The 14,294-nt window shown below is 35.4% G+C and overlaps 1 protein-coding gene across 2 annotated transcripts in view; it reads left to right on the top strand.

The window, feature by feature from the left end:
- LOC100892670 (equilibrative nucleoside transporter 1) overlaps nt 1-12,484 on the top strand; it is a 36,015-nt gene extending 23,531 nt beyond the window's left edge. For both annotated transcript variants that reach the window (XM_030999394.1, XM_030999395.1), the window contains exons 5-13: nt 763-857; nt 1,823-1,873; nt 2,525-2,659; nt 3,935-4,063; nt 6,563-6,663; nt 7,658-7,763; nt 9,403-9,485; nt 10,660-10,865; nt 11,531-12,484. In XM_030999394.1, the coding sequence (XP_030855254.1) occupies nt 763-857; nt 1,823-1,873; nt 2,525-2,659; nt 3,935-4,063; nt 6,563-6,663; nt 7,658-7,763; nt 9,403-9,485; nt 10,660-10,865; nt 11,531-11,642 (1,018 nt within the window). In that variant the 3' untranslated portion in view covers nt 11,643-12,484. The remainder of the gene's footprint in view (nt 1-762; nt 858-1,822; nt 1,874-2,524; nt 2,660-3,934; nt 4,064-6,562; nt 6,664-7,657; nt 7,764-9,402; nt 9,486-10,659; nt 10,866-11,530) is intronic.
- Nucleotides 12,485-14,294: the final 1,810 nt, after the last annotated feature.

Raw genomic sequence — 14,294 nt, 5'->3', positions numbered from 1 at the left:
AGTGGATAAGTGGATCATAATGGTCCATGGTTTGTAGTCCCGGCCCCAGTACCAATATCATAAGAAAGAAAGGAATAAACATTGCCACTCTTATGAACTAGAAGTAAAGAATGGATACTTACATGTACAAGGATTGCTAAGGGGATAAATGCAGCCACCCTTTCACAAACTTGTCAGAAGTACAAGTTTGCTTGACATCCCATTGAAACGTGTAACACTAATAATTTAAAAAACACGTGTCTCAGTGTAAAACTGGTAAAACTGTACTTTTGATTGTTTCATGAAACGCTGCCCAGTGACCAGGAATGAAACTAATTGTATAGCACATTGAGTACTCAGGGAATGTGGTATCATGTAGAATCTTATTACCATATTTGTACACCAGCAGTTTGCAATAACCGCAATAGTAATAGGATTTTTCAATACTGGTATTGAAGACAAGTAATTTTCTTTTTTTGGAATCCTAATATTTTCTGATAAGTCAGCCATGTTATGTTAAATATTCATAAACATTTAATCATAAAAAAACATCTCATACTGTAAGCTTGTGAATGTGAAGATAGTGCAAAAAATTATGCATAGTGTGTCTCCTTCCTACAGCTATTGTGGGTAATCATTGTTTATTTTGCTATCTGATATTTACCGGTACCTACCGGTAACCTTTTCAATGCAATCTTAGGTCAAATATAGAAACCATAGTAGGGTACATTGATTTAAGACAAGTTGATTTCATGATCTCTTTGTTTTCTTTCTTTCTTACAGAATAACTCTCAAAGTGCGAATGATTACATCGCTTACTGGCATGCTGGTCATATTCATTTTCACTACAGTACTCACCAGGGTTGATACTAATGGCTGTGAGTACTAGTTTTATTTTCAATTCTCTAATAGCATAATTGAACTATACATATTGTCTGCTTAGTACCAGTAGGGCACTAACTCATATACTTTAGCACAGATTTAACAGCCTTTTGGCCCTGAACAGGTTCTGTTACAATTCAAGAATATGACAACACTGGAAAGCCCATCTCAGCTGCAAATTACCTGGTACACAAAATACTATTTGCATTCCATGGGCATGGTTCAGTTAATGAGAAAATAGGTTACTTATCTAAAGAATGTTGCTAGTTTAAGTTAGTTTGATTTTTTCAATAAAAACAAAAGTGATATTTACTTCGACTTTTCATGTGAAAGGAAGTTGTTAAAAGAAAAACCCTGTAAAACGCACAGATACTATTGGGAAAAGGAAGTTTAAAGAATATTTATTTTAATGCAAGATATGCACAAATTGAACAAAGTCCAAGATAAGGTCAATGTATTAAAAAAAGATAGAAGGAAAAGGCAAGGAATGTTAATGGAGATACTTGACAGTCTATGTGATTATCATTGTGATAGAGAGTGCAAATTCCACCAAATTTTTCAACTAATTATTTGTAGTATTAAGAGGAACTACTCTTTCTTAAATGCTACATGGTGCAAACATTGCTCCCCAGAAAATCATACATCACACAAGTACAAGCATACTTAATGGTGCATGTTCAGATCATGTAGAATGCATAGTGAGGACTATCTGCACAACGTATGATGTATAGTAGAGTATTTATGTATGGCTTTATATTTTTGATTAAATGTAATGGTAATTGTACGAACATTTAATGACAAATGTGGCTTACTACACATAGATCTTTCACTCATTAGTACATAATATCTCTTGCACTTCTTCGAGATAAGGCAAGATTCATTTTTATGCTAACATTTATACATGTATTTAAAAAAAAATTGTTTTTCTATTAACTTTTCATTCCCCCCTTTGTGTTTACAGGGGAGCAGGAGTTTTTCTGGGTTACCCTAGCCAGTGTTGTCGTCATCAATTGTGAGTACAAAGATCACATTTAAACAGCTGAAAGATTGTACTACCCTTTAAAATAAGTACCGGGTAATGTCATCCCCCCCCCCCCCAAATGAATGCTCATTTTTAGTTATGGTTTGTTTGTGCAACAGAATAATATAACAAATTGGAGTTCCATGCAAATGACTATTTAGAGTGTGATTTGAAAGGATTTACCCGATGAGAAACTTCTGATACAGAGTTTAAAGTGGGTTTATTCTATGACGGAAAGAGGGAAAATGAGTTCATGGCATGTGCTCTGTCCTTCCTCAGTATAACTCAAGCCTGAGGTATTTCCTTGCAAACTCACTCCATCCATGCATACAAATATTGCATCCATGTATTTAGATAGAGATACAAGATTAATTATTATACTTCAACCTTCCTTTGTTCCTCTAAAAGCACAGAAGTTGGCTCCTTTTGACAGAGAAAATCAATTTAAAAAAGCAAAATTTCCATCCCCCCTAAATTAAAAACACAAAAACACAAAAAAATTATCAACAAACACTCAACATTTCTACTTACCACCCCTAACAGGGTTACAAGGTCCTAGCCAGGCTGATCATGTCAGTTTGCATTTAGAGCATAAAAACAAATCAAGTTGTTATTTTTATCATGAGATATTTTGTCTTTCAGGTTTTAGTGCGGTATTCCAGGGCAGTGTGTTTGGACTAGGAGGGTTACTGCCCAAGAAATATACCCAAGCTCTGATGGCTGGACAAGGATTGGGTGGAATAGTTCCAGCATTGGTCTCGATCATCTGTCTTGCAAGTAAATTGCTTTAATCCTTATTTCCTTCACTATATTTCATAAGTGTTGTTCCCATACCTGATGTCTTTTGTTAGTTTCTTTCCTATTTGCCAGTAGCTATCAATTCTAAAATTCACCAAGGTTATGTTCCTCTGCTTAGATAGATTTACATGCTTATAAATACATAAGAGTATGCTCTCCTCTTCTCTTATCTGTCCTTCACTCCTTCCCTCCCATACCCCTGCCCCCTTCTCTCTATCTATCTCTCTCTGCTTTCCTTCCAAGCATTTACATACCTATAAATACATATGTATGCTCTCCTCTCTATTTCTCTTTCACTCTCGTTTCACTATCCCTCCCTCCTGCCCCCCCCCCCTCTCTCTCTCTCTCTCTCTCTCTCTCTCTCTCTATCTCTTATCCTTTATATCATTTGAAAAGGATATAAATGTATTAAAGGACATTGATGTTCTTGAAGTGGGATATTACCAATGCTAAAAAGAACACTACCAACAATATCATATCTTGATAATGAAAATGAAATTGCTCAATCTGACCATATTTATAGATACCAGGTTTGTACTGAAAATGATAAGACAGATGAAAATTCTTTCTGTACTCATTTCACTCTATTAAAGGGAAAGTCCACCCCCAAAATAAGTTTGTTTCGATAGAGGCAGAATAATAAGAAAATCAGGTGAGAGAAAGTTTGAGCAAATTCTGAATGAAAATAAGAAAGTTATGAATTATTGAAGTTGTGATCAAATACAAATTGGCAACTCTGTGACTTATTATACGAGCTCTCCTTCATTTGCTTTGTGCATAATATTCCATAAAATCATGTTTTCTTCGTTATTGATGACGGAATATATATTTGTTCCTTGCAGGGGGAGTATAGAAACATATTTGCAATTATTATATTTAGGGTGCATGTATGGTTGAAATTTTTCTTGAGGGAAAATGAAAATTTTAGATTTTTTTAGTACTGAGCAAATGGAAGTTGAGCTTGCATGATACGTCATAGAGTTGCCAATTTGTGTTTGATTGATCACAACTTCAAAAATCCTAACTTCCTTATTTTTAATCGGAATTTGCTCAAACTTTCACTGACTTGTTTCTCTCATTTTTCTACTCCTATTAAAACTAACTTAATTTCAGGGTGGACTTCCCCTTTAATTCTCAATGATCCAATTATGATACTCTCAATGGTTTCCTTACTCTATGTGGTAAATGAGCATGTGTATGTGTATTTTGCTGACTAATTATGTTTTTTTTTTTGCCTTGTGTCCCCCCTAACAGCTCTGAATGACAACTCGCTAGTTGGATTTGTGTATTTCCTCATATCCGTCATATGCATCTTCATAACGTATGGGGCTTATCTAGTGTTACCCAGAAATAAGTATGCTGAGTACTATCTCAATAAGCAAGGTATGTATGCATTACACCATTACATATCCAAAAAGTGTTTACCTGTGACAGTACTAATATCTCTAGTTCAGATGTGTTCTGGAAGACTGAACCTAGCTACCAGTTTTGAAATCACCACAAGATGCCAATTGGTGATCACCACATTATAAATGTCAGACAGCTGGTGATTGCCCTAGTCTATGTTCATTATGTCAGGTGCTCTGTCGATCCAGATGGCTTCGCAAATCCTGGCCCAGTATATGTATGTGTGAACCATGACATTCTACTCGTCACAGGGGAACAAATTTTGGACTTGTCAGAACTAATTTTCTATACCGCTAATCCAAACGATAATAATAATAATACCAGTTTCTTATATAGCACTTACATGTAACCATTAAATGAACAAAGTGCTACTCTGGTCACTGGATTCAATTACTATTCTACACATTATAGTGCACATTCTCCACTCCCTGGCGATCATTCCAGCTAGTCGCCTTTTTACGGGTGCATACATACTAATTTAACCGCAATGACATTTGCATCCTACCAGGTACCCAATTAACACCTGGGTAGAGGGACGCAATGTAGCAGAAATGCCTTGCATAAGTACATAAGTTTACTTGTTCAGGTATGACATTCAAACCCAGTGATAGTGTGTATCACCTTAGGAAGACGATCAGATTAGATTTTGGGATAGGTAGGTCAAAGGTCATAGAGGTCAAATCTGAAAATACAGGTTTTAAGCACATTATCAAGCAAAATGTCAAGAACTGCCCTAAAAAATACGAGCTTCAAACTTAATCAATGAAGTAGCACCATAGGAAGACAATCTAATTTTGGGGGTGAAAGGTCATAACGGCTAATTTCCATTAAAAATCTTGGGTCTTTAGCCCTGTTATCGCAATGTACATTTATCAAATATGATTTGAACCGTGAGCTATCATATGGTGATGCACACTAAAACCAATTAGAATGCATCACCATAGTGAGACAAATTGATCAGATTCTGGGTAAAAGAAGGTCAAATGTCAAAGGTCAGCATGTCAATTTACTTGAGATTAAAGTTTTTTTTAACCTTGGTTATGACCAAATCAATGACTATTTTAAGATATTTTAGCAGTGAACTTAGTATGCATCACTGTAGGGAGACAAGTGATCAGATTTTTGGATTGTCATTTTGTCAAAAAAAGTGGGGTTTTTCAAATATTTACAAGATTTGTCCCTATGCCCCTACAAAAGCACAAAGAGGGTCATACTCCATCTTATGACATATAGGGACATTAATTGTGAGGAAACTATGCTATTGAATTATTTTCACTTTTTATCTCAAAAAATGCTTAACCACTCCGAGCCTTACCATTTTGTCAAAAAAGTGGGGTTTTTCAAATATTTACAAGATTTGTCCCTATGCCCCTACAGAAGTACAACGGGGGTCATACTCCAACTCATGACATATAGGGACATTAATTGTGAGGAAACTATGCTATTGAATTATTTTCACTTTTTATCTCAAAAAATGCTTAACCACTCTGAACCTTACCATTTTGTCCAAAAAGTGGGGTTTTTTCAAATATTTACAAGATTTGTCCCTATGCCCCTACAGAAGCACAACGGGGGTCATACTCCATCTCATGACATATGGGGACATTAATTGTGAGGAAACTATGCTATTGAATTATTTTCACTTTTTATCTCAAAAAATGCTTAACCACAAATCTTGTAAATATTTGAAAAACCCCACTTTTTGGACAAAATGGTAAGGTCATGAAGATCTATTGACATGTAAGCAGTGGCGTACACTGGATTTTTTCAAGAGGGGGGTTTAACATTTTGAAATCAGGCCAAAAATATCGCAACGACTCAGCCAGCTGCTGAATAAGCGGGGAGAGGGGGGGGGGGGGGGGGGGGGGGGGGGGGGGGGGGGGGGGGGTACGAGAACTTTTACTAAAAAAAACCCCCAAACCCCCCAACCCCCCCCCCCCCCTGCGTACGCGCCTGCATGTAAGTATAGGCTTTTTGTTGTCATTGTGATATTCCAAGAATATTTCAAGCCAGGATCTTAAAGGGATCGTTTAACAATGTAAAATCTGAGATACACGGCCCTACGTGTTATCAGTGTCTGTGGTATGGTGTAATATTGAAGCCCTAAAAAAATCGCGCTTCAAAATGATCAAGAAGTGCCTCAAAAAAGTAAAAATCTTTGAGTGACCGGTTTTACCATACTCGTTTTCCCCAATAGACTGTAGTGTTATGAAAACCGTCCGGCGAACGGTTTTCAAAATTTGTAATTCCAATCATAAATATCTTGATAATCAGACAGGCGATCGGCTTGTAAAAGTCATGGATTTCCTGACTGATCTAAAGGTTTATAATAATCATTGCAGCATGAGCTAAATCCAGGATTTTGTTTCAGAATCTGAGACAAAGTTACCGGATCCCTTTAACTGAATTTAGGTGGAGGCATATTGGAGACATAGTCACATTTTTCTTGTTCTTTCTCCTTCTTCCTTCACACAGCTTCTCCAAGAACCGGGATGATAGATGTCTCTGCATCGTTTAGTAGTAGTTTTGAAGAGAAAAAGACAACCAAACCACCATTTTGGAAAATATTAAGCCAGGTAAACTTGGTATCATTTCATTTAGAAAAGACGTGTTTGTTTAAGTTTGGCTACAACACTCAAGGAGAAAGGAACCATGGTCTTCTGAATGATTTGTCGATTTAATACTGACCGTGGAAAACGCTGGATTGCAAAAAAAAAGAAAGATGATTTTTGCGACAGAAAAATCTTGTGTTGCGCATGATGTAAGCGTGATGAACTCATGCATTGATCTCTAAACATAGTGGGCTGGTTCTCATGTATTTTTGTTCTGAGAATTATGAAATAAATTAATATTGAATTGAATTTAATTGAATTTATTTATTCACCACCATTGAAAACATTGAAACAAAAGATAAATGTACAATGACAATGTCAATATAACATAAATGCATGACATGAATTATAAAAAATACATGTTCTACAGCGATATACATGTACATTATGACAAATATAAAATAAACTTTGCTTCAAGAGTAAAACAATAAATGACTGTTTACAATGAGTTTGTGATCGATGGTAAAATAGAGTAAAAAATAGCAAATGTGCTAGTCGAGTCTGACTCTCGTCGTTTAAAGCCTAAAATGAAATTAATTGAAAAATACATGATGGGTTTCCAAATCCTATAAATAAGATTTGTGTATAATATTAAAATGAGACTGGTTGCTATATACAACTAAATAGTTCGAATGTTATGATTCATGGTTTTCACTTAAGAGTAATTTTGTAAGTTTTTTACGAAAAGAGGTTCTTGATTTCTCAATTCTTAGATCAGTAGGAAGCATATTCCAAAAATTACTTCCAACAAACGAAACAGAAAATTTTCCTTGGTCTGTTTTGAATGAAGGAAGACAAAATTGTCAAGCCTTTTTTTTGTCTTGTGGAATATTCATGTTGTATCATACTGCAATGATGTTTTTAAGGAATGAGGTAATCGTTCATTTATCAAATCAAACACAAAAGGGGTATACTTTTTTAAGCACTCTTTATATCTGACATTCTTTTTCTCTTGCAGATATGGGTTCCAGGATCAATGGTATTTTTAACATTTGCTGTGACGCTGGGTAACTTCCCTGGTGTTATATCACAGATAGAATCTATGCAACAAACAGAGTGGACAGGTAGGAGGAACTCTTGTTATCTTATAATAATACTTTGTTCTTATATAGCGCTTTTCAGGACTGCAGGCCCTCTCAAAGCGCTTTACAGATATTACCCCAGTCAGCGGATTCAGGCTTACCCTCACACAATGTATGCACATTCTCCACTCCCTGGGGAGCATTCCAGCCAGGCATTATTTTTACAAGCGCACACATGCTCATCGAACCACATTAAATTTTGCATCCTACCGGGTACCCATTTAACACCTGGGTGGAGAGTGGCAAATGTCCGCTGACATATCCACTCGTGCACGACACCTCTACAATCTTATACAAGTGATGCATGAGTTATAAAGTTAAACATATCAGTTTAATGTAAATGATGCATAAGATTAAGTAGTTACATTGTAATAATAATAATTATTATAATTATTATTATTATTGTATGCTATAATGTATGATATATTGGGATTTTTCATGTCCCATAGCCTTAGACATTCCTTCTGCTCTTTAACATTTACTTTACCTGATTTACCTCTTTGCATGGTTGCTCGTTTACTACGCATGCAATTTTTCCACAAAACAATACTCACCAATTGCATAAGGATTGGTTTGTTCAACACAATTGGTTTGTAAAATACCCATTTCTGGTCTTGATTAGCTCCATGACAACCCTTTCGATACAGATTTAGATTAATTTTACCCTAGAAACAGTTATATTTCTAGAATCCTTTGGTATCTTTATCCCATGATAATACAATGTGGCATAGAAAGATTAATTGTTTGTTATATACATGTTAAGAGTTAAATACCGTACAAGCTCAATATTGATATTCACATGACCATTTGGGACCTCAAATAGGGAAATATGTCAAAATCTAATACGTTGGCATGTTACATACTGTCAAGATTTGAAGTTTCTTTACAAGTTATAGTTTCGATATTGATGAGATCATGATGAAAGTTTCTCCTCATATTTCAAGGCCTGTACCAAATTGCAGAGAATATCCTTTCATGTATGTAAAGTAGAGTTGTTTAAAAAAACAAATAAATAAAAAAAGAGAAAAATCCCCAACACGTCTTTTGCTCCCCCACTCCTCCATCAAAAGCCATTGACCTGCGCAATATACCACTTCATCCTGTTTCCTGTTTGTGTACATTACACACCATTTATAGGGGAATCCCATCTCCATGCCAGATTTCACTTTGTCTTTTGTTCAGATGTCACATAAGTGAAGAAACTAAGAAGAATAAGATGTACTTGAAGTGTAGCAGAAGGAAAAATATAAAACATGAAGTGCTGTGTCTTTCACATTCAGGTTGTTTTCGTCTGGAAATTTATCGCAATTTGCTTTGTAAACAATTTAAACCTGTAACAGTAATAGATATATTGTTGGAGACATGTTGTTACACGTACCGGTACCTCTCTGTGAAATCACTCTTTTCCTTCATCAATAATTAAATATAAAGGATATTTTAAAAAGATTGTATGAAAAAAAGAATGAGCTGCTCCCAAGGGTTTTCATAGAGTTGCCAATTTGTGTGCCATTTGATCTCCACTGTAAAGTATCATACCTTTTAATCCTTTATCATATTTTCCTTCAACATTAAACAGAGCTGTTTCTTTGTCTGAAATCCACTCTACTGTATTCTCTTTCAGAAAAATACTTCACGCCACTCTTCTGCTTTCTGCTATTCAATGGAATGGATTTTTTTGGTAGATCTATGTCATTTATACAGCAGGTTAGTTATTTTGTTTTGAACACTTTATAAACAGAATATTTCATTCATTCAGTGAAATTCAATTGAAATAATATTCCCTGCATTGAAAAACTAATAACAATAATGGGCATAGTAAAATATGTCTTGTTTACCCAGGGTAGCCTCATAAATATTTATACTGTTCTCCATGAGGGCCCTGCAATCCTATAATTTCCCTGGCCAGTGTATACCAATGTATATATGTGACTATAAAGTATAAACACATTGAAGTGGTATTTCAACCATGCTTTAATTCAGTTGTAATAATAATAATGATCTTTTAAAGTCCACTCCAAATTTTATTAAGTTAAACCAAAAATGGAAATTCTTTTTGCCCAATTGATCGTGAGCCCTGCAGCCACTGAGCAGCGCCAGATCGACGTTGCTCTATCCCTTATTGTTGAACGCCAAACAAGGTAGCAGCAACTCCCGTCTTTTAACGTCTTTTGGTATGACACGGCCGGGGTTCGAACCCACGACCTCCCGGTTGTGAGGCGGACGCTCTACTGACTGAGGTGTCGTAATATATTTCTAGCCAACAGTAACTGAAAGGGCTAGTGCATGTTTTAACCCTTTCACGATAATCATTCCACATATTGTGGGTTTGGCTCATTGACTTATAATTCAGAGCCCTACAAAATATGCTAGATGCAATTAATAGTAGAAAGAGCAAAAATTTCTGCACTCACTTCATCATTTTTTCTTTTGTTATTGAGTTTGATGTCAGAATTGAAAAAACAGAAATAAGCATTTAAATCCTTAAATCATTCCAAATCATTGTTTTTGTTAATCAAATTTGGCCATTTCTCAACTTTTAGACAACATTCTTGCCCATGGTTATATTGATTATATTTTATTTGAACAATGTAGCTATACAAAGAAAGATATTATTGTTGCCACTTCGAAGAACAATATGTGATCAATTTAGCCCTAAAAATAAATCCTTTCCTGTCAGTCTGCTACAATATGGTTTGTGAAGGAAACTGTTTCAAGAGGTTTTATTGAAATCTCACAGAATTACTACATGAACCATAAACAGTGACAAAAATATAAGTAAATAGATTAATTGATTTGACTATGAATCAAACATAGATCAGGGCAGTTGTATTCATCTAGTCATATGTTAATCATTATTTTTCCCCCTTTTATTTAACAGCCCAGCCAAAACCACATGGGTATAGTGAGTCTGCTGGTCGTTCTACGATTAGGTTTCTTCCCTCTCTTTGCGCTGTGTAACGTCAGTCCCGACTCAAGGAATTCTGAGGTTATCTTTATGCATGATGCATACCCTATCGTCTTCATGTTCTTCTTTGCTGTGTCCAATGGTTATCTCGGATCACTCTGTATGATGTATGGCCCAAAGTAAGTAAAAAAAATAAGCTTGTCAGCTTAGTTTTTGAGATAAATAAATCATAAATACTACAAAATTGAAGAATAGCTGTAGGTTAGGCTTATTTCAGTGGCAGAGGCATTATGTTTTCAGGTTGTCTGTTTGTCTGTCTTTTCTGCTTTTCGCTACCGCAATTACTCAACAACCATGTAGTGGATTTCAACCAAACATGGATCATATATGTATGTGCATGCAAGGATGAACTGATTCGATTTTGGGTGGAAGAGGTCAAAGGTCAAAAGTCACAGGTTCATAAAAGTGTTAAAAAGCAATTCAAACCAAATACGAATGAGCATACAGGGATGAATTAGTCAGATGTTAGGCAGAAAGGGTCAAAGATCAAAGGTCACTGGGTCATAAAAGTGTTTGAAAAATGCCAGAAAATATCTTGTTAAATTTGAGAAAAATCACAAGAGGAAAAACCAAGGAATTTCATTGGCACATTTTCTAATGTCCAAACAGCATATCCATGGAATAATGGGCAAAGTATGGTGTATAGTGCCCGTATGAATAATTCTAGAATTTTGACAAAACATCTTGGAAATAAGGAATTTGTTTTTATGAAATGCTGGGAACCCAGTATTGAAGATGCATGAAAACTAATTGTGTTGTTCTATGTTTGTACTTTTTTTTTTAGGTATGTGCAGCCAGAGCACCAGGAGACAGCAGGCAACATGATGGCATTCTTCCTGGTATTAGGATTGGCTACAGGATCAGCTATTTCAGTCTTGGTCTTATATGTACTTTGATAGGTCATGATGATGATGAGTCTCAAAGCAAGTTACAGTACAAGATACAGGGTGGTATAAAGGCTGCATCATGTGATTAGATAAAAAGAGAACATTATATAAATGATGCTCTCAAGTTGAAGCTCTATGCATCTATCTTACAAAGCCGCTAGGTTGAGTATGATAGGTGCATGAATAGCCTCAACAAAAAGCTGATAGATCCTGTAACGAACGAATGAAAACGTGCATCATTATATGTTTTGTACAATAAAACTCCTAGATCGTTGTTATTTATGCAGAGGTGACTTTACCTCTGCAGTGCTGCGCATGTACATGTACAGTATAAGTGCATTAACCTCTTCATTCCCTGCTGCACATTGCATACCGGGTACTTAAAAATTGTTGGATAGTACTGGAAACTATTGCATGCTTTTTCATCAAAAAATGTGTGATAGATAAACGAATCACACATGACCATGTTTGACCAACCATTTGACTAGGATCTAGGAGTGAGTTGTATGATACTGAATGAATGTAGGTACAGGTATATATATGGAGCTATCCCATAAAGGTCTTACAGTTGAATGCTACATCCTGCCATTATATGCCGTTGATTTATCCTGCTTAAGGGAACCTTTGTGAAATATTGCATTACCAATATATTTTAGATATTGTTTGATCTGTGGTGCTAAGTGATGATTTGGACTACAAAATCAAGGAAGAGAAGAGGCAAACCAAAGCTATTTTGTCTTGTGCTCATCGGAGTAAACCTGAAGAATGTACCATAGCTTAAAAACAGACCATTTAAATCCGCAATATGTTGTGTGGTGTACCTGTGTCTCGATGACGAGATGATTTGTACTCCCGGTGGGGTCACTCCCCTGCAAAGAGTGACACGTATGACCGTTACCACCAATGCATATAACCCCCTTTTGCGGTCAATTTCAAGGACATTTTGTGAAATTTAACCCCCTTTTTTACGTCAAAACAAGGACAAAATCGTACTTTGGAATACCCCTATTTATAAGATTGTAAGGACACTTTCGAAAATTTACCCCTATTTTACCATATTTCAAGGACAAGACTCGGCTCCGAGAATTTTTCTTCCCGGTTTTCTCTTTTCCCTTTTCCTGACCCCTATTTATCAATTTCGGGGACACCTGTGCCCCCCTATTTTCTTTATTTCGAGGAATATTTTGTCCGCGGACATTGCTTGAAATTGACCCCTTTTTCCGCGATTTTGGTAACGGTCATGCGGTCCGGAAGTCACATTGAGTGACCCCACCGGGTTTGTACTACGAAATCAAATATCATTCAAGAGATACATACCGAGGCATTTTATCTGGCACTCATTAGAGGAAGCTGCAACATTGATCAGATGACTGAAATTAGACTATTTAGATCCGCAATCTGTTGTGAAATATTTAGAAGGTGTAATATGACAGCTGATTTCATATGATGTAGATGTAATATCGAGAGCAGTATTTCTCACAAGATTATCGAAACTGAAGTACGGTAAACACATGGATAAAAGAGTGTCTATTTCTGTGTAATTCAATAGATACGTCTAAGAGCAAAAATCCTGGAGTTTAAACTTGAGAGTACCTTAACAATGAATTTTGTAAAGATAATATTCTAACTTATATTGGTTTATTCTGTCATCTCCTTAAAAATATATATTTTACCGAAACCACTGGCATTTAAAAGCATTGATGTTATACAGTGTACCTAGAAAAAAAGAAAGATATATGGTATATAGTATATACATAAATTTGGATGTGGAAATGCGTACTTTACTTGAAATATTTGTACTATTAAAGGTTTGTTACAAATATTGAATTCTGAAAATGTAGGTAGTATGTATTTTCAGTACTTCAATTACAAAGTTGTTCTATCTTTGATCATAATTCCAAAGGTCTAGGTAGGCCTGTGCTAAGTGATATTCTGAATAATTCTTTTATGTCAGATGAATGTGATGTAAGGGGAAATTGAACCTTTGTGGAATACAGATAAAAATCTAACAAATTAGTGAAAATTTAGAAAAATCTGACCAAGAATAAGAAAAAGTGTTTTGAACCTTCTAAAGGTGGGATCATAAGTGAATTAGGGAAATCTGTTGATAATTCAGCCATGATTTATTATGTCATACAGGAAAAATCCTTCCCTCCCTCTCTACAAAAGATATTTAAGCATACCGGTAAATATATTTCATATGTTATGTGTAGCAAGTTTGTACAGGTAAAAAAAGAAGAAAGAATGAGATACATGTGCAGTGGGGAAAATGAAACAAAACAACAAACCAACACACAGAATAGTTCTAAGAATTTTCCTTGTATGATGTCCATATAAATGATTCCATTGCCTAGAGCAGGACTCCCAATATGAAAGTCAAGTCATCTGAGTTTTACAGAAACATTCAACAATGTTTCTTTGCCTCCACCCAAAACTGACGTTTTATAAATGGTCAATACCCATGTGAGCTTCAAGTAATGTCCAATTAAACTTCTAATACATACATTTGAAGTAACTGCCTAATTCAAGAATAAATGTAAATCATTGCATAATATCTCAGGGTGCAGTATATGTATAGATTAAGACAATTTTCTTGTAAGATATATATAAATTTATTTGAATATGAACTTGTGTATATGAAATAGTTTCAGAGTTTCTCCA

Source organism: Strongylocentrotus purpuratus, unplaced genomic scaffold (assembly GCF_000002235.5).
Source record: "Strongylocentrotus purpuratus isolate Spur 01 unplaced genomic scaffold, Spur_5.0 spur5_scaffold_5, whole genome shotgun sequence".
In the NCBI taxonomy this organism is placed as follows: domain Eukaryota; kingdom Metazoa; phylum Echinodermata; class Echinoidea; order Camarodonta; family Strongylocentrotidae; genus Strongylocentrotus; species Strongylocentrotus purpuratus.
The sequence above is the reverse complement of the archived record's forward strand: the minus strand, read 5'-3'. Positions and strand labels throughout refer to the sequence as shown.